We start from the raw sequence: 21,298 nt of genomic DNA, 5'->3' as shown, positions 1-21,298 counted from the left end.
TTATGTGAAGTCACTGTTGAGATACATTCCCATTGTTTCTTACATTGTGTGTCATTTTTTTCCTCCAAGTTGTAGTAATTATGGATATAAGTCCTATGTCAGATGTATGTATTATGAAGTTCCTTTTCCCAGTCTGTGGCTTGCTATTTCACTCTCTTATTAATTTATTTTTTTGGCCGTGCCCCGAGGCTTGCAGGATCTTAGTTCCCCAATCAGGGATGGAACCCGGGCCCCCTGCAGTGGAAGCGCAGAGTCCTAACCACTGGAAAGCAAGGGAATTCCCACCTTTTCACTCTCTTAATGTTGTCCTTTGATAAACAGACTTTTCTCTAGCCCATCTCAAGTAAGCAGTACTTTCCTGTGCTTCTCTAACCTCACTACCTCTACATGGGGGTGGGGAGTCATGGACAAATGTGAGAGCATTGTGCCTGGGGTAGTGAGAAAGGAGACAAGAATGAGGAAGAACTTGGATGAACGCACAATTGAGAAATGACAGGAATATGAGCAGCCCAAATAATCACCCAAATATATTATACAGAGTGGGAAGGGGCTCGGAGCTAAGGTAGCAGCCATATCCCGTTATATGTTAGTTTTTCTTTTATATATATACATTCATGCTCAGGCCCAAGTCTAGCTTCTATATTATAGTCTATTTGGAGGTCGCATGTATTTGGAAGCTCATAGTGAAGATGTATTTTGTTCTAACTGGGAAAGTATATGGAACTCTGGCTGGCTGTCTGCCTTTAATTTTTGTCCTCTTCCTCTACACCTTGCAACTTTTACACAAAAACCGCTCAGGCACATGAGGGACCCAGTACTAAATATACGTCCTTGTAGATGCTGTTCTCAGCCTCTCATTGACAGTTTTGACCATCACCAGAGTCCTGAGGCCTGGGATAGGAGGAACTTGTCGTTTCAGGAATCAGTGGCTTTTGAGGATGTGGCTGTGTACTTCACTGACAAGGAATGGGCCAGCTTGATACCTGCTCAGAGGGCCTTGTGCAGGAGCGTGATGCTGGAGAACTCTATGTAAGGCCTCTCTGCTGCTGTTCTTTCTGGGCCCTAAGAAGTTAAAGGTTCTCTTATAACTATTAACTGACCCCAGATGGCGATGTTAAGGGTTTCCAGGTACACAGAGCCCTGGAGTCTATTTGGCTTCCAAGAAGGCTTTCCTTCTTTTTCCATCGTAAAAGCTGTCCTCCCTCTGTACCTGCCTTAGAGGCGATTCTCTGGGTACACCAGGGCTCGAGCAGTCTCTTGGTACCCTCACCCTAGTATTGAACCTCCAGATTATCTTGAGAGAACTCAGCCCCTTTGTCTCCATGTGGGAGTTGCTCCTAGGAGCCATACATCTGTTTTCCACAGTTAGAGAATTTTCCATTCTTTAACAAGGAAGGTAAAACATTTGTTTTCCTTTAAATAGAAATTCGCCTCCCAGAGTGTCTCAGGCTTCCTTGGAAACACTGTCCAAGATCTCCTCCCAGAACCCTTCCTGTACCTCTGTAGGGTACCGCTTGCTCGGTTCCCCCGGGGTTCCTCTCCTCGCTGAGACTGACCCGCGTGACTCTGCTCTTCATTGTGTTGTTTCTTCTTCCCTTCAAGCAGCATCGTCCACTTCCAAACTAGCTCTGGTCTCTCATCTTGAGCGAGGGAAAGAGTCACGTTTCACCCAGCCCCAGGGACCCCTAAACAGGAGGAACAGGAGAGCAGGTTCTACAGGTGAGTTAAACAAGGAATGCCCTTTGTTTTTATTTGATTAAAATGAAAACGTGTGTTCTCTGTGCCCAGCATCATGGAGTGTTTGGGATCCTTAATCACACTGTTTCTGATTGGTCTGTTTTTCATCTATTTAAATGGAGTACACAACACCGTGCTTCAGTGTCTTACATACTAGGATGCTTTTATCCCTGGGGATATGTGGAAAGATTTTTCGAAGTACTTTACTGGTTATTTGTGATAACCATTTACCAGTTTCTCCCAGTTTTACAAAAATGATAAACTCAGTGCAGTATTATCTTGTCAACTAATCAACAAAACAAATAGAAAAAATTATTTTAGCTTTTCATGATTATTAATAAGTTAAACATTTTTGAAAATTTGATTCTTATTTTATTTTGGAGTACAGTTAATTTACAATGCTGTGTTACTTTCAGGGGTACAACTAAGTGATTTAGTTATATGTATCCATATACTGATTCTTTTTCAGATTCTTTTCCATATAGGTTATTACAGAATATTGAGTAGAGTTCCCTGTGATATACAGTGGGTCCTTGTTGATGATCTATTTTATATGTATATTAATGGGTATATGTTAATCCAAACCTCCTAATATATCCCACCTGCCCACCTTTCCGCTTTGGTAACCATAAGTTTCTTTTTTAAATCTGTGAGTCTGTTTTGGGCTTGTCAAGTAGTTCATTTGTACCAATTACTAGATTCCCCCTTACCCTTCACCTACCCAGGCAGATGCCAACCCCTGCAAAACCGCTCTGCTGAGTGTGCTGTCGTCCGTACGTGGGGCAACTCTAAGGAAGGAGGCTGGAGGTGGGGACCTTACTGCTAGGGGACTTGGAGACCAGGTGACTTGTCAAAGCTCTTTGAGGCCAGCGGGTCCACCATCCTTTGGGTGCACTAGGCTTGGTTAAGCTGTAGGAGGGCCCGCCTGGATCTGGTGACGGTGGTCCCATGCAGAGGGGACCAGGCACTACAGGGCCAGCGGGAGCTCGTTTGCTGGCACATCCTCCCCAGCTCCCTCAGCCCCAGGACCCTCCATCCTTGGGACCCAAGCCTGCGCAGGCTCCAGGGATGTGACATTAGCTCAGGTTACCAGGCCTGAGGGGAATATAGTAGGCATTTCTTTCCTTCTTCTTCTTCTTTTTTTGTTTTGTTTGTTTCTAATTTAACTTTTAGGTTATATTGGAGTAGAGCTGATTTACAATGTTGTGTTTATTTTAGGTGTAGAGCAACTTGATTCAGTTATACATATCAATACATCAAAAGAATTCTTTTTCGAATTCTTTCCCCATTTAGGTTATTACAGAGTGCTGAGTAGACTTTCCTGTGCTATAGAGTGGGTCCTTGCTGATGATATATTTTCTATATATATGAGTGTGTGTATGTTAATGCCAACCTCCTAATTTATCCCTCCTGCTCACCTTTCCCCTTTGGTAACCATAAATTTCTTTTTGAAGTCTGTGAGTCTGTTTCTGGCTTGTGAAGTAGTTCATTTGTATCAATTTTTAGATTCTATGTGTAAGTGATATCCTATGATATTTGTCATTCTCTGTCTGACTGAGTTCACTTAGAATGATCACTTCTAGGTCCATCCATGTTGCTGCAGATGGCATTATTTCATTCTTTGTTTTTTTTTTTTTAATGTCTGATGGATACTCCATTGTGTATATCAACCACATCTGCTTTATCCATTCATATGTTGATGGACATTTTGGTTGCTTTCATGTCTTGGCCATTTTCAGTAGGTCAATGAATGTTGGCGTGCATGTGTCTTTTTGAAATAGGATTTTCTGCGGATATACTCCCAGGAGTGGGATTGCCGGATCATTTGGTAGCTCTAGTTTTAGTTTTTTAAGGAACCTCCATACTGTTCTTCACAGTGGCTCTTAACCAATTTCCATTCTCACCAACAGCGGAGGAGGGTTCCCTTTTCTCCACACCCTCTCCAACATTAATTGTTTGTAGACTTTTTGATGATGGCCATTCTGACTGGTGCGATGTGATAGCTCATTGTCATTTTCATTTGCATTTCTCTGATAATTAGCCACGTTGAGCATCTTTTCATGTGTTTTTATTTTTTTTTTTCCTTAAACAGTGTGAGTAAAAGTTACCTCTTGAAATGGGCTTCTGGAAAGTCTTCCCGTTTTTGAATTCTTCTTCGATGACCTACCCCAGGACATTACTTGAGGGCAGGTGTCACTTAACGCCCCTCAGGCCTTGTGAACATGAAGTGCCCAGCAGCACCGGGTTTATAGCTGTTGTTACAGGAAGCGGCCACAAGGCGGCAGGATTTCTTCATGCTCCAGTGCGGTGACTCAGGCAACCAGAGCCTTAGGGAAAGTTGTGTTCCTGGCTTGTCAATGAGAGGGGAGTGTGCCAGCACAAAGACTCAAGGGCTTGTGCCTCATTCCTTCTTCCCCTTACCCTGGCAGATGCCAACCCCTGCATAACCACTCTGCTGAGGGTGCTGTCGTCAGTACATGGGGCGGCTCTAAGGAAGGAGGCTGGAGGTGGGGACCTTACCATGGAGGACCTGGTGACCAGGTCCCTTGTCAACGCTCTTTGAGCCCAGAGGGTCCACCATCTTTTGGGTGCAGTAGGCTTGGCTTAGGTGTAGGAGGGCCTGCCTGGATCTGGTGATCGTGGTCCCATCTAGAGGGGACGGGGCACTCTGAGTCCGGGTGGGGCTCATTTGTTGGCATGTCCTTCCCCCTGGCTCCCTCAGCCCCAGCATACTCCAGCCAGGGGACCCAGGCCTGCTCAGGCTCCAGGGATGTGACACCAGCCCAGGTCACTAGGCCTGAGGGCAACAGAGTAGGCATTTATTTCCTTATTTTTTTTGTTTTTTTTTCATTTAACTTTTACTTTAAATTGGAGTAGAGTTGATTTACAATGCTGTTTTTGTTTTAGGTGTACAGCAACTTGATTCAGTTATAGATATCCATATGTCCATTGTTTTTTGAATTCTTTCCCCATTTAGGTTATTACAGAGTGCTGAGTAGAGTTCCCTGTTCTGTATAGTAGGCCCCTGTTGATGATCTATTATATATATATATATGTGTGTGTGTGTGTGTGTATATGTTAATGCCAACCTCCTAATTTATCCCCCCTACTCACCTTTCCCCTTTGGTAACCATAAATGTCTTTTTGAAGTCTGCGAGTCTGTTTCTGTTTTGTCAAGTTGTCATTTGTATCAATTTTTACATTCCACCTATAAGTGTTATCCTATGATATTTGTCTTTATCTGACTGTGTTCACTTAGTTTGATCACCTCTACGTCCATCCATTTTGTTGCAGATGGCATTATTTCATGTTTTTTAATGGCTGCATCATATTTCATATATATGTATACCACATCTTCTTTATTGATCACCTAACATGAGCCAAGTATTATGGTGTGGAGTTTATATTCTTTATCTCAATGGTATAATAGCTCTGTGCAGTAAGCGGTTATTATTGTCACAATTTTTTTCCCCATAAATTTATTTATTTATTTATTTATTTTGCCTGTCTTGGGTCTTCGTTCCTGCACGTGGGCTTTCTCTAGTTGCGGCGAGTGGGGGCTACTCCTCGTTGCGGTGCGCGGGCTTCTCATTGCGCTGGCTTCTCTTGCTGTGGAGCACGGGCTTTAGGTGCGCAGGCTTCAGTAGTTGTGGCTCGAGGGCTCAGTAGTTGTAGCTCACGGGCTCTAGAGTGCAGGCTCAGTAGTCGTGGCACACAGGCTTAGTTGCTCTGGAGCATGTGGGATCTTGCCGTGTCCCCTGCATTGGCAGGCGGATTCTTAACCACTGCGCCACCAGGGAAGTCCTATTGTCAGAATTTTACGAATGAATACATGGGGGTTTACTGAGAGGTTTGAATTCAAATTCAGTGAGTATGTCTCCACGTGTGACCATGGTTGCACCACTTTCGTTTTTCATCTACCCCTATTGCTGCTTTGTGCCCCACTCTAGGTTCTTGAGGTAGGTATCCCAGGCTTCTCTTTCTTCACTACTCCTGGCCCTGCCGCTGAAAGACCTCCCGGGACCTGGCTCCCGCACACGGAGCCTGTGGAAGGGCCAGTCGCAGCCTCTGTCTTCCCTTGCATACTCAGAACTGAAGATCTTACTCAGAGGCCTTACTGGTGAGGAGTCAGGCACTTACAGAAAATAATAGGAACAAAAGACAGAAGAGTTGGGGAAAGCAACTGTAGAGTTTATCACAGCCTGGCGATGGGGAAGAAAGCTAGAGAACCATGTTGGTTGGCAATCAATGTTACATAAATGAATGTGTATGTGAAGATCTGATTGTTTATGTAGCAGAGCCAACTGTTGAGATAGGCATGTATGACAAGAAGCTGATAGCTGCTTGGACTTGCTAAAAATTGAATTAATTTTAAGCAATACAATGTTTAGTGAGGAGAAGTGGCTATGCCTCAGTATATTTCCAATGCCAAGAATATGCTGGTACCTAATTAGGCACCTGAGTCTTGTGCCACCCTGTGATAGAATCTGCACTGCATGCCATCCATGCCAGGAGAACCAACCACCAGTCCAGCAACTGGAATGGAGGAGAAGCCCTCAAATGGACACTATAAGGTGGAGGGTTATTGAGATAATACCTGAAACAATGTCCTGAGAGCACCATGTTGCTGGGTTTGACTTTAATAAAGTTTTTGCTCCAGGCGTATTGATATCTCGGAAAAGCCTGTGTAATTATAACAAAATTAGAAGTTTATTTTTTTTTTATTGAGTGTTGTAGTACAATGGGAACTGACAGCAAAATTTGTTAACATTGCTAGAAAGTGGGTTATGTCCTTCTAAATTTCACTGCATCTACCAACTTGTAGCCAATAGGGATATGGTACGACCAATTTAAATTTTATATTTTAAAATACCACTCAAAAATGTTTAACTTAATATGATGATTTGAGCACAGACATCCAACTCTCTAATTCCCCATCCTTGTGACTGATCTTGTCCTGAAAAGAATACAAAAGAGAAGAGAACAAATTGCAATATACTACCTTTTGCCTCAATTCTTAAGGACTTTTCTTCTTTCTTAAGGACTTGTGTAGATGGATCTGAATTGATCCTGAGGGATGACTCAAAGCCTTTTCTGAGAAAGTTTCTGTTTCTTAGGCAGCAGGTAGAGGAGATTTGAGCAAGGTTTTATTAATGTCCCTGAGTTTGGAGGAGCTAGGAGGGCATACTGAGTGACTGTTGAGGGACCAGATGAGAATGTCAGTATTTGTTGCGATAGCTCAGTAGTAATAGAAGGTCTATTAAACAAAGCCAAAGATGGACGGGTCTTCTCTCTGACTATCCTTTTCTGAAGAATAGGACAAAGAAGGAAAGTACACCCAACATGGCCAGATCACAGGGCTTCTCGGTCAAAGAGAAAACTGATAAAGCCAGTACCTGGCGGATTGGCATCATCAAATGTGAGAGACACTCTGTAGGTTCCCCTCAATTCCTGAATTCTGGTCGATCTTTGAATGGAAACGTTGACTTGCATCAAACAGTCCTGGAGCTTACTGTCTGTGGGGAGGACCGCTCACGTGGGCAATGAGCTCATATTGCCATTCACCAGAGAGTCACTTATTCTCTCTGGGGGAGGGTTATTCTTCACACTCTGTTGAAGTCAGCCTCGGCCATGAGACTTGCTTTGGCCAATGCAAAGTGACCCTGACCCAGCCTCATGCACAGCGTCCCGTTCCCTTGGAGTAGAATGCCCCCCCTTCCCGAGTTGCCTAATTAGAGAGCGCCTACTCATCCCAAACAGTCAGCTGGCTCAGAAGCCTTAGCCCACCTATCAGGCAGGTGTCAAGGGCAGCCTGCTCCTTCCTTTATGGTAGCTCTAGTCATATTATTCACTTCCACACCTTCTCTCTCCCACCTGGAGATCCTTGTGGGCAGAGGATAACGTTCTAGTCATCTTTGTCACCCTGGCCCCTTATATAGTTCATGGCACATGGGAGATACTTAAGAAATCTTGGATCAAGAAGTGAGTGAGTGAAATGAGTTCTGCAATCAGTAGTTACAGCACATATTGGACAGTTCAAGCACTTTAACATTCATTTATTCGGCAGACATTTATTAAGCTCATTCTTTGTGCCAAGCATCGTGATAGGTGCCAAGATTACCTTTGTGAATAAGTTAGTCATGGCATCTGTCCTCATATTTCTTAGGAAACCTACAAGAAGATAGACAGCCATATACAGTGGAAGGCAGGAGTCTGGCAAGAAATACAGTTTCATGAATCCCACCCACATTGAAAGATCAGAGGGCGGAATATAGGAATGGGGTGGGGGACTTCCCTGGTGGCGCAGTGGTTAAGAATCCGCCTGCCATTGCAGGGGACACGGGTTTGAGCCCTGGTTCGGGAAGATCCCACATGCCGCGGAGCAGCTAAGCCCGTGCGCCACAACTACTGAGCCTGTGCTCTAGAGCCCGTGAGTCACAACTACTGAGCCCGCGTGCCACAACTACTGAAGCCTGCGCGCCTAGAGCCTGTGCTGCACAACAAGAGAAGCCACCGCAATGAGAAGCCTATGCACCGCAATGAAGAGTAGCCCCCGCTCGCCGCAGCTAGAGAAAGCCTGTGCGCAGCAACGAAGACCCAATGCAGCCAAAAATAAATAAATAAATTTATTTTTAAAAAAAAGGAGTGGGGTGGGGCTTGCTCAGGTTAAGGTCTGTACAATGCCTATGGCAAGAGGTTGTTGAATTAATGCCTATTATGAAGCTAGGAGGCCCTAGAGGCACAGTGGGCTCAGAGCCACAGATCTTCTTGGTGAGGAACAGATTGTGGGACCAACTGTACTCATTTTCCTGAATGTGTCTTAGTTCTGTCTCCACCCTTGTGAAGCCAGGACATGATACAGCAGTTAGGAGAAACCCCAGGCTGCATCAAAGCACAGAACAGCTTCCATATGGAATATTGGCCACTCAGGGGTGCTATATACTTCTTCAAATCCTCATTATTGAACACATTTCTCTTATACTCCTGATTCTGGGACTAGCCTAGGTGGTCTCTGTCAAACCCCACCTGCCAGCCTTGAAGTTCAGTGCATTTCCTCATTTTTATGCCTTCTGAGGGGATTGCTGTCTGTGACTGGGGAGAGCAATTCAGGATACCCATTACTATGCGTTCTCGGAATTCATCCTCAGGTCTTAAATGGTGTGATCAGCTAGACAGTATCTCCTGACCTTGAGAAGAAGTGATTGGCATTAGGAAGCACGTTGAGCTGATGCTGCCCTTCATTTATTCTCTAGACTGCTGCTTGGTTCCAGGAACAAGGTAAGAGAATCATCATAGCTTTTCTGAGGGCTCTATGAGCAAGGCCTTGATGAGGCTGGAAGAGAAGACAGCTGTCATTCGATGAGCACCCGTTAGGTATTACGTTCCTTACGTTCGTTGTCTATTTAAAACTTTCTAATAAACTTCACGAGGTAGGCATTATATCCCCATTTTATAGATGAGGAAACTGAGGCTGGATGGGTACATTATTTGTCCAAGGTTATACAGCCCAAAGTGGTGAAATTCAGTTTTAAAACCAGGTCTGACTATCTCCACAGCTCCAAATTCTCTTTCTTCATGTGATTTGCAAGATGGAGCCCCTGCCCTTGTAGCATTTGTAACTTGCTTAGGGAGACAAGATTCCTGAAAGTATGTTTAATAAAAAAAGGTGACAGCAACATAAACTTGATGAAAGAGAGCTACTTTTATTTACATGGGAATGGTCACAATATATTGCTAAGTAAGAAAAAGCAAGCTTGAGAATAGCAAGGTAGGCTCCACTGGAGGCAAACAGTGAGGTGTCTCATGCCTCCTACCCAGATCAAGATAGCCCAGGCGGCTTCCTTATGTCTCCTACAAGTCAACCTCCTCCCAAGGGTCAACCACTGTAATGATTTCTCTTACTATAGGTTAGTATAGGTGACAAACAAAATAATTTAGTATCTGCTCTTTTATGTTTAGATGCTTTTACCACATTTTGTCTGTGAGGTTTATCCATGTTGTTACGTGTAGCAGAGGCTTTTTAAAATTGCTGAGTGCTATTCCATTGACTGAATATACCACTGGTTGATGGATATTTGGTTGGCTTCAGATTTGGGGCATTTGTAAATACTATGAACGTTCTTTTACGTGCCTTTTGACTGACCTATTCATGTATATCTCTTGAATATCTATAGGTAGATAGATACATTTATACAATTTTATATTAATTAATTATTGTATGAGTGGAATTGTTGCATCATACAGGTTAGGCATATGCTTGGCTTTGACAGATACTGCCAAAAGTTTTACAAAATAGTTGTAATGATGTATCCTGCTTCCAGCAGTGTATGAGAGTCTTAGATACTCTGCAGTCTCCTCCTTCATAGTCTTTTCTAGTTCCCCGAACACGGATTGAACCCATGCCCTCTGCATTGGAAGCACGGAGTCTTAAATCACTGGACCACCAGGGAAGCCCCTGGGTAGTCTTTTTAATATTAGCCATTCTGGTGTTAGTATAGATGTAACATATTGTGGTTTTAATTATATTTCCCTAATGACTAATGATGTTGAGTACCTTTTTCATATCCTTATTGGCCATTTGGATATTCTTTTTGTGTAGGTAGTAGCGTTGGGATGAGGGTTCTAAGTGTGCCTGCAGGGGCTGGCATGGTTTGAACTTCCACTGGCACCAGGAGAGGGAGCCCGCGGGGTTTCTTACAGGCCTGTCCAGGTGTGGGGCGATAGGAGAAGAGGGAGGAAAGAGGCTTGAAAGCTCTTAGTGATCAAATATCAATAATGAAGTTATACTCTTTATTACAATGTTGCTCAGATCTGTGGTGATAAGATAATAAATCTGAAATAGCCAATACTTACCTTGTTGCCTACACTTGGAACACAAGATAAATAAGTATGAAAATGAGATACTGATTATCTTAACTCTTTGGTCTGGACCAGGGAATTAGCCTTTAAATGTGATATGTCCTGCTTGGCTGAGCTGGGACTGTTTTACAAGTGAGAACTAGTGGTAGAATTTCAGAAAAAAAAAATACAGTCGTGACATAAGCATGGACCCTTGACTCCCCAAATAGTAATAAACTTAAAGAATATGTCTTATGTAAATTATTTCTTCTCAATTCTCACAGAGACTGTGGAATAGAGAGGGGACGGCATCATTTTATATTTGCTTTTATAAGGAATATAAACGTTAATTAGCTTGCCCATAGTTACTGCTTTCTGGAGCAGTAATTTCAGACAAAGATTTTGAAATACAAGGTCAAAGTGTATTTAAACATTTTAATAATGATTTAATTATTTTAACATTAAAGTACATGCTGACATAAGGTGGTTTACAGCCTCATCCCTGGTCATGTGCCTTGAGTCTAAATTTTCTCTGACCTGCCATTAGAGACAAAGTTTAAGAATTACTGCATAAGGGATGCAACTCTTAATAAAACAAGGTCCTAATGTTCCAGAAACAAAAGGAGCCACCTGGAGGGCTCAAAGGACAGTGGGACTGTCAGGCCCTAACTCACCCCTCTATAATTTGTTGTCTTTCCCTTAGAGTTACTGAACTTTCTCCTCTTTGCCAGTGTGTCTGACCCTTAGTTTACTCAGATATGGTTCCTCTCTAGCCAAGGCAAGGACAAAAATCCATTTTCCACTTTTCCCCAATTCCATGAGTGGTGGAGCCTAGATTTTGAGGCTTACTTTTTCCATCTATAAAATGGAGACTATAACAGCTACTTGTGGAGCTATTATAAATATTTTTTTAAAAATTAAATGCGCATGAATAAACCTTGCACTATATACCCGATCATTGTGGATGCTCAGTAAGTATAGCTATACTCATTGAATCCATCCATTCTGGAAGTTGATATAACTGATATAGACTCCGAGCTTCCTTTAGGCAAGGGTGACTAACCCCCTGGTTTGCTCAGTACTGTCCCAGTTTTAGCACTGAAAGTTTAGCATCCCAGGAAACCCCTCCTCAGGACACAAAAAGTCCCAGTTTTTGGTGATGGATGTAGAAGTCTGGGGGAGAATATAGAACCCCACGAGGCTACCTGAAAAATAGGGGCTGAAAGCAATACTATTTTTAGTGTCAGATGGATATGGCATAGATTATCTGCCTTCTGTAGTTGCTGTTGCTTATTTTTTTCCCTTACCATTGATGCAGGCAACCATGATTTACGGTTCACAAAAATGGAGCATTCATTGTAACATCACTCCAAATGATGTGACTTAAATGTCCACCTTAAGTGTGTTGTAATCATGAGCACTAACAGCCTATTTTTCATTTTTGCTTGTGGATTAACTATTGGACTTTGTATTGAGATAGTGCTAGTTTAATTTTTGACATTGTGAATATCATGACCATGTTTTCTAAGAGTTCAGATAATGAAAACAAGAATGATTATCCTACCAATGCCAGTATGACCCAGACATCACTGAAAAAGAAGGCTAAATGACTTATTTTTTTATTGAAATATAGTTGATTTACGATGTTGTGCCAGTCTCTGCTGTACAGCAAAGTGACTCAGTTATACACATACATACATTCTTTTTTTTATGTTCTTTCCCATTATGGTTTATCCCAGGAGACTGGATATAGTTCCCTATGCTATACAGTAGGACCTTGTTGTTTATCCATTCTAAATGTAATAGTTTGCATCTACCAACCCCAAACTCCCAGTCCATCCCTCTCCCTCTCCTCTTCCCCCTTGGCAACCGCAAGTCTGTTCTCTATGTCTGTGAGTCTATTTCTATTTTGTAGATAGGTTCATTTGTGGCATATTTTAGATTCCACGTATAAGTGGTATCATATGGTATTTGTCTTTCTCTTTCTTAGAATGATAATATCTAGTTGTATCCATGTTGCTGCAAATGGCATTATTTCTTTCTTTTTTATGGATGAGTAGTATTCCATCATATATATGTACCACATCTTCTTTATCCATTCATCTGTTGATGGACATTTAGGTTGTTTCCATGTCTTGGCTATTGTGAATAGTGCTGTGTGAACATAGGGATGCATGTATCTTTTCGAATTATAGTTTTGTCCGGGTATATGCCCAGGAGTGGGATTGCTGGATCATATGGTAATTCCATTTTGAGTTTTCCGAGGAACCTCCATACTGTTTTCCATAGTGGTTGCACCAACTTACGTTCCCACCAACAGTGTAGGAGGGTTCCCTTTTCTCCACACCCTCTCCAGCATTTGTTATTTGTAGACTTTTTAATAATGGCCATTCTGACCAGTGTGAAGTGATACACATTGTAGTTTTGATTTGCAGTTCTCTAATAATTAGTGACTTGGAGCATCTTTTCACGTGCCCACTGGCCATCTGTATGTCTTCTTTGGAGAAATGTCTATTAATGTCTTCTGCCCCTTCTGCCCATTTTTCGGTTGGGTTTGTTTGTTTGTTTTTTTTTTTGAGTTGTATGAGCTGTTTGTATATTTTGGAGATTAAGCTCTTGTCAGTTGCATCATTTGCAAATATTTTCTCCTATTCCATATGTTGTCTTTTCATTTTTTTAATGGTTTCCTTTGTTGTGCAAAAGCTTGTAAGTTTGATTAGGTCCCATTTGTTTATGTTTGTTTTTATTTCTATTGCTTTGGGAGACTGACCCAAGAAAACATTGGTACGATTTATGTGAGAGAATGTTTTGCCTATGCTCTCTTCTAGGAGTTTTATGGTGTCGTGTCTTATGTTTAAATCTTTAAGCCGATCTGAGTTTATTTTTGTGCACGGTGTGAGGGTGTGTTCTAACGTCATTGATTTACATGCAGCTGTCCAACTTTCCCAGCACCACTTGCTGAAGAGACTATCTTTTTCCCTTTTATATTCTTGCCTCCTGTATCAAAGATTAATTGACCGTAGGTGTGTGGGTTTATTTCTGGGCTCTCTATTCTATTCCATTGCTAAATGACTTATTTTAATGACAGATTGAAGGACGTGTACATCTGGATTAGGGCGGTGAATAACCAAACAGAGCATATTGTACACTGTGGAGAAAAGTTCTGGACACTGGAAGTCCAAGATCAGGGTGCCGGCAGGGTTGGTGACTGGTGAGGCCTCTCTCCATGGGTTGCAGATGGCTGCTCAAATGACCTCTTCTTTGTGAGCATGTGGAGAGAAAGAGAAACCAAGCTCTCTGGAGTCTTTTCTTATAAAGACACTAATCCTAATGGATCAGGGCCCCTCCTATGACCTCATTTAACCTTAATTACTTCCTTAGAGGCTCCATCTCCAAATACAGCCACACTGGGGCGTTAGGGCTTCAACATATGAGTTTTGGGGTTGTGGGCACATTCAGTTTATAACAATGTCCTTCTTTAATTTGGAAATATAGTAATGAGAGTGGAGAAAAGTATTATAGCAAAACAATTTATATGCTCTTTCTTCAAAGCTGTTTTGATGATCTTTGAAGAGGCCACAAAGTCTGAAAAAGGATGAACTGAGTACATCTGAGTTATTTGATGTTATGGATAGGTTGCAACAAAAACTCATACAAGCAAAAAATGACTTGATTTTTGGAAGTAAGACTGCTTTAGAACTCCAAAAGAGTGTCACCAGAAAAGGGCAGCCCGTTTAAACAGGACTTTCTCAATTAATTTAAAGAAAAAAAATTTTTTTAATTGAAGTATACTTGGTTTGCAATGTTTCAGGTGTACGGCAAAGTGGTTCATATATATATATATATATATATATATATATATATATATATGTATTCTTTTTCAGATTCTTTTCCATTATAGGTTATTACAAGATATTAAACATAGTTCCCTGTGCTATACAGTAGGTCCTTGATGGTTATCTATTTTATATATAGTAGTGTGTATCCGTTAATCCCAATTTATTTATTAAAACTGTAACTGATTTAGAATTTAATTTTACAACTTCAGATTACCTCTGTGCTTTAAACTATTTTCCCCGAGAAAGAGAGGTTTAACTTATGATGGCATCCAACATGCTTCAGAGTGTTTAAAAATGATGGACATTTCAGACATAGATAGCCCATCTGATGAATTTACAGATGCAAAATACCTGACTGACAAACAGCTGCTCTACCAAAACAAACCTGTAGATACAAAGTAGATGGACATTTTTGGAGAGCTGGAAACTAATTCCTATAAGTTTATAAACCTGCTATTGCAGGTTCATAGATAAACCTAGTAAATAAAATCCTAAGTTTCCCATGGTCGAATGCCTTTGTTGAGAGGATATTTAGCTTGATGTCATCACATTGGACTGATGCTAGGAATCAATGAAACATACACTTGATAAGAGCAGAGCTACAGGTCAAAGTTTATCTTTGACAGGAGAGTAAAAATATCCTACTATATTGTGGGATAGAAGGAAGCATATTGTTATTTTTAAATTAAATCTAGGTAATATCTGTTTAAGTAGTCCTATTGCATTTCTGTTCTCTTTTTAAGCAATCTTACACTTATATAGCTTAAGAATATACAATGATATAGTTTATATAAATATCCAATAAAGAGTTTAAATAAATTGCTATATGAGAGGAAAGAAACCAAAATTTTGTTATATTTTTCTCACACATATTTTTCATTGCTACTAATTACTATTGCTAAGTAGTCCTATTTTTGTTTTGTTTAAATAATAGAATTTATGAAACAAAAATAAATAATATAGAATAATAGGTAATTTAATATGACATCTGTTTCTATATTTTTATGTTGAAGTAATAGCACATATATGTATAATAATTTATTATATATTATGTTATTATGGGACTTTTTGGTATGATAGGGCTCTTCTTTTGACCTGGGAACCCTTTTGTCCTAGATTGACTCTCTAAGCGCTTGGCCCTCCTACTTGTATGCCTCAACTTTTACTATTATAATGTCATGGAACAAACTTCTCTAAGACTCAGTGATTTCCAACCGCAGCGTTTATCGTCACGCCTCTGGGGCGGCTGGGTGTGACTCCAAGCAGTGAGTTGGGCTCAGGTCTGTCCCACGTGTCTCATTCTAGGGCTCAGACTAGAGGGTAGTGGCTACCCAGGGCTTGTTCTTTACATGGTGAACCCCCAGAATGAAAGCCAAGTGATGCTGCACAAGCAGATATAATGCCTCTACTTGCTCACATTCTAACGGTTATGGTGAGTCCATGGCCAAGCCAAACGACAGTGGCAAAGACACATGCTCTGCTCACAGCAGGGCGAAGGGGAGTGAATATTTGCTGAGCGATAATCAAAGCAATGCCAGCCCCCTGGGAAGAGCTTCCTGTGGGCCCCACTCAATGACTTCCATTTACTTCCCATCGACTGTCCCTTTTTGCAAGTGGGGTTGTGAAATACGTAATTCTTTTGGCTGAGTACACTGCTGCCCTATAAAATACAGGGGTTCAGTGAGTGAAGATAAAAAGAGAAAATGTAAACTGGATGTTAGCATTCTCTGCCACAAAGGAAATTTCTTTCTTATTCATTCATTCCTTCATTCACGGATTCAACAAATGTGTTTGAAAGTTTGTCATGGCACAGGCTTTGTTCTGGATGATGTAATTTATATGAACCCATTATATGGTTGTAGGAATCCAGGGAGGTGCGCTGGGCAGGGATGATGGTTCTTATTTGTCAGGCGAGGAACATGAAGCCATTGGAGCAGAGTTGCTTTACTGAGTACCCATGCTTGGTGAGCAGCAGATTCATTATCGAACCCCGGTCTTCTCTCTTATTTCTTCATTCAAAAGCATTTACTGAGCAGTTACTTGGTGCTAGGCAAGTGAACACAGAAGGCCCAGAATGGTCCCTTCCTCTAGGGAGTCCAAGGTCCATGAGAGAGACTAACAAGGTAATAACTTCAGGGAACACGCTGTGCTGGGTCTTCAGAATAGAGAGGATTTGGGGGTGAGGGTGAATGGCGGTGGAGGTGTGTCAGGTTAGAAATGAGTGTATCAAGAAAAGGCTTTGAGGGGCTTCCCTGGTGGCACAGTGGTTAAGAATCCACCTGCCAATGCAGGGGACACGGGTTCGAGCCCTGGTCCGGGAAGATCCCACATGCTGCGGAGCAACTAAGCCAGTGCGCCACAACTACTGAGCCTGCACTCTAGAGCCTGTGAGCCACAACTGCTGAGCCCACGTGCCACAACTACTGAAGCCTGCGCGCCTAGAGCCTGTGCTCTGCAACAAGAGAAGCCACCGCAATGAGAAGCCCGCGCATCGCAATGAAGAGCAGTCCCTGCTCGCCACAACCAGAGAAAGCGTACGCGCAGCATCGACAACTCAATGCAGCCAAAATAAATCAATTAAAAAAAAAAAAAGAAAGGAAAGGCTTTGAGATGGAGGGAATAGCACTTAAGAAGGTTTAGAAATGTGTAAGAGGCCTGAGAGGTCATCAGAAGTCAAACGCTGAAGGACCTTGAAAGCTATGCTGAGGAATTTGCATTTAATCCCAAGAGTTATGGGGAGCAGGCCAGTGGCAGGTCCACATTTACGTTTTTGTAGTGATGTGCAGGATGGATTGGAAGGAGCAAAAGCAGAGCCTGGGAGTCCCTGCAAGAGTACTGCGAGTGAGACAAGAGTTTGGGTCAAAGAAGTGGCAGTGAGAATGGATAGGAGAGAGATTCCAGAATCATTTAGAATGGTCATTTAGACATGGGAGCCAAGAAAGAGGAGTTGCTTAGCTCAGCAGTTCTCAGCCTAGCTGTGCTTTAGAATTAATTATCATGCTTAAAAAATGGACAGAGGGCTTCCCTGGTGGCGCAGTGGTTGAGAATCTGCCTGCCAATGCAGGGGACATGGGTTCGAGCCCTGGTCTGGGAAGATCCCACATGCCGCGGAGCAACTAGGCCCGTGAGCCACAATTACTGAGCCTGCACGTCTGGAGCCTGTGCTCTGCAACAAGAGAGGCCGCGATAATGAGAGGCCTGCGCACCGTGATGAAGAGTGGCCCCCACTTGCCTCAACTAGAGAAAGCCCTCGCACAGAAACGAAGACCCAACACAGCCATAAATAAATAAATAAATTAATTAATTTAAAAAATATGGACAGATTCTCAAGCCTTGGAAATTTTGATTTAGTAAGTCTGAGTTGGAATGAGACATGGAACCATATCAAGGCGTGGACCAGTTGTGGGAATTCCCTGGTGGTCCAGTGGTTAGGACTCCTCGCTTCCACTGCAGGGGGCACGGGTTCCATACCTGATCGGGGAACTGAGATCCCGCAAGCGCAAGGCGCAGCAAAAAAAAAAAAAAATAGTAGCCAGTTGGGCAGCTGCCTGGGGTACCAATTTATAAGGAGCTCTAAAAGTCATTAGAGCAAATTGTAAGCCTGACTCCTTGGGAATGGTTAAGGTGAAGATAGATTCACTCTGCGATGAAGTAGGAAGCTCTCTCTGGTGGAAATAGTAAAATATTCCTCACTAGCGCCAACCTGTCTCAGCTGAATGTTTCTCACTTGCAAGCTCCACTGTGTAACCAGAGGCCCTACCAGTATCCTGGGAGCAGCCAACTCTCAAGCAGCCCAAGTTCTGAAAGTAAATACTGCCTGAAGTGCTGTTTCCTAGCAAGGAGGGATTTATTGGTTATCTAAATTTAATATAACTTCATAGGATTTCAGAGCTGGAAGGAATCAGTTTCAATTAGGAGTTAGTAAAGAAAGGGAAGGCAGGAGTCTAGGCAGGATCTTGTGAAAGGCAGGTGGATGATTGCAGATCCCACGTGCGTCCTCAGCTGGATAGTTTATCTGCTTCCTCAGCTGTGGTCATTCCTGGACACTGACCGCTCACATTCATTCTGGGTTATAAAAGTGGCAGTTGTTCATTTACGAATGGAGTTCCTACATTCACCATCTGGGTAGTTGATCCTTCTCTGAGCAGAGTATCAGGTGAACAAAATGGTGCTGAGCTTGGGAGTCGGGCTTCAGAATGTAGAGTTTTCACTCCCTGTTCGTATGCGACACTTCAGTTGTCGGGACCAGGTCCTGGAACAGCTTTTCCCAAGGGTGTCCCATGAGTCCTGAGAGAGGACTCCTCTGAAAAAGAGTTCTACATCCAGTAAACCTGGGAAAAACTGGGCACTCTCCTCCTGTCTCAGAAAACCTCAACATATATTAGCATCAAAGGCTCTGGCAAATCCTACTGCCAAAAACAAAAACAAAAAACAAAAAAAACTGTGCTCAGTGTTCTCAAACTTGACCAACAAAATCCCTGCCTTTAAAATTCCTTTTCTATATAACAGATACATTCTGTAGAAGACCACAAAGCTCTTTGAAAACATTAAAGAAATGTCTCTGTTCTACTCTCAAGTACAGTGTTTTTCAAACTATACTCAGTAGTGGATGTTAGAGAAATAGAGTAATTACAGAACACCATTAAAAATAATTAAGATGGAATAGAATAGAACATATTGGAGTGCACTACGTGTAACAATGATTTATAAAACTTTGTTTTAGTTATGTTTGTACGTGTATGTTTGTGTAAAAGGTCATGACAAAGAATGTTCATCTTATGTAGGTTGCAGTCAGAAAAGGAGACTCAAAAGACCACATCGTCTCCCCAAACATCTGGACAAAACACAAAAAAGTTTGTTCTGTCTGTCCCTCTCCCCCTTCCTCCACATTCCTCAGCCAGCACTCAGATTCTCAGTTCTCACCGTCCTCCCTGTGCACAAGTAAGCTCTAGTTTTCAGCACCGCATCCTGCCCCCTGTTCCTGGCTTATCGATTTCTTCCTCTTTCTCACGTGCTCTAGCAAATAGACTTTGGTTTGCTAAACTACTAACTGACTATCTGGCCTCAGGAAAGTCACTACAACTGCCTAATCCTCAGTTTCCTTATTTGAAAAATGGTGGTAACAAAATTTCTCTCTTAGGATTGCTTGTGATGATGAAATGAAATAACCTCTGGAAAGCATCTGGAACAAGATAAGGACTGAAAAAAATACTTTCTTTTCCATGTGTCGTAGCCCCAGCACACACACACACACACACACACACACACACACACACACAATTTAAGGAGACCCTCTTAAGAAGCACTGTCATCAGTGACAACCTCAAAGCATTCTGTAGCAGGGAACTTCTGGGAAGATACCAGTTTTTGTCCGTCTAATAATGGTTCTTACTAGTTTCAATCTTGGAGGGTAATATTTTAGCCTGGTTCCCAGATTCTCTGAGTCCTACTGCTGACTCTATCCCCACCTCCACCTTCTTGCCTGCAGGCTGTTAAGAATCCTGAGATACAACGTTGGGCTGCTTAGGGACACTGGTCTCAAAGAGGTCCAGGCACTGGTAGAAGGTCGCTGAGCTGTTTACAGAGGGGCCAGCCCCCAGTTCCAGGGCTATGGACTCCAAGCCCAGTCTTCTCTCCAACAAGGAGCATGAAGACCCAGGGGACATAGGGCCCTGTGTTCGCATCCTTAGCGGAGAGGTTGGTATCAGTGGCTTACTGCAGCAACTTAAACACTGATTAGTTCTCAAGGAGAAAAACTGTTCATCGTTAATGACCTTAAGTGGTCAACGGATTCTCCTTCCGTGTTTCCTTCCAAATCGCCCTTGGGGACTGGGCCCAAGCAAGGCTATAAGGTGCCAGTAAAGGTGTCTTTCTGAGGCTTTGCAGGGGAAAGCGATAGTTTGGGAGACCCTCCGCAGGAACCCCCGGGTTGCCACGGGCTCACAGTGCACCGCACCCCTTGGAGGCGAGATCGAGGCGATGTCCCCAGGCCTTGCGCAGCGCCCCTCGCCCCCCAGCCTCGGCTCATCACCCAGCGGACCGGCGGGCGGGGCCCATTCCTTCCTGGCACCTGGGCCCCTGCTTCAGGCGGCTGCGGCTGCTCGAGCCCGGGGCAGGGCTTTTATTGTGAAAGGAGCTCCCCCCTCCCGCGCTTTCGGGGAAGTGGGGAGGCTGGGCCGGGACGCGAGACCAGGACTTTGCAAGCGTCCCTAGCCGATCAAGGAGGCTCGAGGCTGCGGGAAGGCTACCGCAGAACGACAGATCCCGCGTGTGCATTCTCCTAGACCTCCTCTACGAAGCGTAACCTCAGAGCATCCCGCCGCGCATCGCCCGCCCCGGAGTTGGCCGCTAGAAAGCTGTGGCCCCTCGGTCCGGATCCCGCGTCCCGAGAAGCCGCCGGGAGAGCCACGGTGCCGGGGGCGGGCCGGGCGGCGGGATGAGCTGGCGAGCAGGCTGAGTGCGCCGAGGAGCCGGTCCAGCCACCGAGGGGGACATGGTAGGAATCACGGGAGGGGACGCGCGTGTGGGGTGGGCACCCAGACAGGTGACCGTGGGCAGCGCACCCGCTCCGGGCGCGCGGAGCCTGCGCAGCCTCCTGGGGCCAGAATCGTTCCCCGAAAGTTGCAGGAGGGCGGGGACTTAGGACGCGGCAATCGGCTCTTCTGCTTGCCTCTTGGGGGGAGGACCGTAATAAGGCGGCTTTCCTCGTGGACCTGCACACCCTGGCTGCGCTGTGACCCTGTGGCAGCGCTGCACGAACTCCATCCAGTCCACAGCGCAGGGAGAGGAGAGGATTCCATGGGACACCCAAGGCAGCCTCTGATGGGTGAGACGCCTTTGGAGTCACTTCATTCCTCAGCAAAATGCATGTGAATTCTGTATTA

At 43.6% G+C, this 21,298-nt stretch overlaps 1 protein-coding gene across 4 annotated transcripts in view; it reads left to right on the top strand.

The window, feature by feature from the left end:
• The window catches only part of GASK1A (golgi associated kinase 1A), an 85,907-nt gene that overhangs the window by 12,292 nt on the left and 52,317 nt on the right, over positions 1–21,298 (top strand). For 2 of the 4 annotated variants that reach the window (XM_036870459.1, XM_036870458.1), the window contains exons 4-6: positions 920–1,029; positions 1,606–1,719; positions 8,886–9,015. Coding sequence is in view for 1 of the 4 variants with exons in the window: in XM_036870457.1 (XP_036726352.1) it covers positions 20,908–20,910 (3 nt within the window). In the remaining 3 variants the exon portion in view is untranslated. Of the gene's footprint in view, positions 1–919; positions 1,030–1,605; positions 1,720–8,885; positions 9,016–20,622; positions 20,911–21,298 lie in introns of those variants that run through there. The other 2 variants (XM_036870461.1, XM_036870457.1) reach the window with 2 other exon arrangements.

The sequence above is a fragment of the Balaenoptera musculus genome, chromosome 11, assembly GCF_009873245.2.
Source record: "Balaenoptera musculus isolate JJ_BM4_2016_0621 chromosome 11, mBalMus1.pri.v3, whole genome shotgun sequence".
NCBI lineage: Eukaryota > Metazoa > Chordata > Mammalia > Artiodactyla > Balaenopteridae > Balaenoptera > Balaenoptera musculus.
The sequence above is the reverse complement of the archived record's forward strand: the minus strand, read 5'-3'. Positions and strand labels throughout refer to the sequence as shown.